The sequence below is a fragment of the Nanorana parkeri genome, unplaced genomic scaffold, assembly GCF_000935625.1.
Source record: "Nanorana parkeri isolate BGI_ZX_2015 unplaced genomic scaffold, ASM93562v1 scaffold947, whole genome shotgun sequence".
NCBI lineage: Eukaryota > Metazoa > Chordata > Amphibia > Anura > Dicroglossidae > Nanorana > Nanorana parkeri.
The window spans coordinates 533842-535712 of NW_017307215.1; the positions used below are offsets into that span (position 1 = coordinate 533842).

General features: G+C 51.6%; 1 protein-coding gene across 1 annotated transcript in view; it reads right to left on the bottom strand.

Annotated features, from left to right (window-relative positions):
• PIP5K1A (phosphatidylinositol-4-phosphate 5-kinase type 1 alpha) overlaps window positions 1-1871 on the bottom strand; it is a 12259-nt gene that overhangs the window by 5018 nt on the left and 5370 nt on the right. Inside the window, exons 6-7 of the mRNA XM_018566414.1 lie at window positions 1418-1717; window positions 586-788 (exon numbers count right to left, since the gene is read on the bottom strand). Of these exons, the coding sequence (XP_018421916.1) occupies window positions 586-788; window positions 1418-1717 (503 nt within the window). The remainder of the gene's footprint in view (window positions 1-585; window positions 789-1417; window positions 1718-1871) is intronic.

Below are 1871 nucleotides of genomic sequence, written 5' to 3' on the forward strand. Positions count from 1 at the left end.
ATCAGATTTCCTCATCTGTCGCATGGTAATGACGGCGGGTACCATGCAAAAGGCAAATTTGAAATGTATATATGTGTACCCAGCGGTAAGAGGCATGGCGACACTATGACAGTTTGAGGACATCAGACTATTTAGTAGGGATGCACCAATACTAGTATCGATACCAAATATTTGGGCGAGTACTCATACACGTCCAAATGCTCCGATACCGAAACTTCCGGTCAGAGGAAGATTTCCTCTGACCGGCCTTGCCATAGGGGAACGTGGAGCCAGCTTCCCGTGCAATCAGAAAGCTGGGCGGCGAATAATAACTCGCCTCCCTTCTCCCGGCCGAGAAGCCGGCTTCCCAGCCTATCAACATTGAGCCAGCTAGACAACATGGAGCCAGCTTCTCGGGCAATCAGATTGCCCGGGAAGCCGGCTCCATGACAGCGGAAGCACCGGCACTCTTTATCGGCGAGTACCGAAAGCAAAGTATCGGTACGGGATACCGAAAAACAGGTATCGGTGCATTCCTATTTAGTATGTCGCCCATTGGCCCTACAGATTTCTATAACACCATAGGGGGCATACAAAGTGACCTACTGATCATCTGTCTCGATGGGGCCCCCTCGTCGTGCCTCTCCCTGGATGGACTCCATGGCGGTGGAATACAGGGCCTTCTGCGTGAGTGGTCTGCGCGTGTCGGCCTGCATTCCATCCGTCACCGCGTGCTCCCTCTGCGCATGGTCCATATTGTGGACGCCGACCAATAAGCTGTAGTCCATGATCTTGAAACTCTGCAGCACCTGGTAGACGACAAATGGAGATAGAAAAAAATGGGTCATGTGATAAAAACTCTGAAGAGGGAAGGTGTCATGTGATCAACGAGGGCCAATGCAATGAAAAGCTGGCAGGGCGATGAGGTCATCTGATCCTCAGGGGCCAATGCAGAGTAACCTTGCAGTAGGATTATGTTATAGGACCACCCAGGGGCCAATGCAGAGTAAGCTGGCAGTAGGATTATGTTATAGGACCACCCAGGGGCCAATGCAAAGCAAGCTTGCAGTAGGATTATGTTATAGGACCACCCAGGGGCCAATGCAGAGTAAGCTGGCAGTACGATCATGTTATAGGACCACCCAGGGGACAATGCCGAGTAAGCTGGCAGTACGATTATGGTATAGAACCACCCAGGGGCCAATGCAGAGGAAGCTGGCAGTACGATTATGTTATATGACCACCCAGGGGCCAATGCAGAGCAAGCTTGCAGTAGGATTATGTTATAGGACCACCCAGGGGCCAATGCAGAGGAAGCTGGCAGTACGATTATGTTATAGGACCACCCAGGGGCCAATGCAGAGTAAGATGGCAGTAGGATTATGTTATAGGACCACCCAGGGGCCAATGCAGTGAACGTTGCCAGGCAGCTCCTCACCAGGCAGTCCCTCTGGATGGTCTTGCAAAGGGCACTGTACATATCAGGGTCCAGGAAGAGTCCGTCTGGCAGGTCCTGCAAGAAGTCCAGGTCCTTGAAGGTGGGGAAGCTTTTCTCTCTCTCTTTGGCTGATGCACGTCTCTTGTAAGTGGAGCCCTTCAGATCGTACTTCAGATGCATCTTCACTGACCTGGGCAGTAAATTGTTCATAACTACGATCCGGATGTTCTTCCCGGCTGCCTGGACACAGTATAGCCCATAGAATTTGGGTAGGAGGGTCCGGGGGTTCTGATTCAGGTTCTGTAGCAAAGACAAAAATATAATGCTATTACTTCTGACGGACACTAAAAGGGGAGTGGGACATACAACACTGGAAACTCACACACTCCCCCAGCACACATGGTATGAGCCAGGGTATGGGACCCATGGCACAGGATACTCTGCCGCTGCCGCC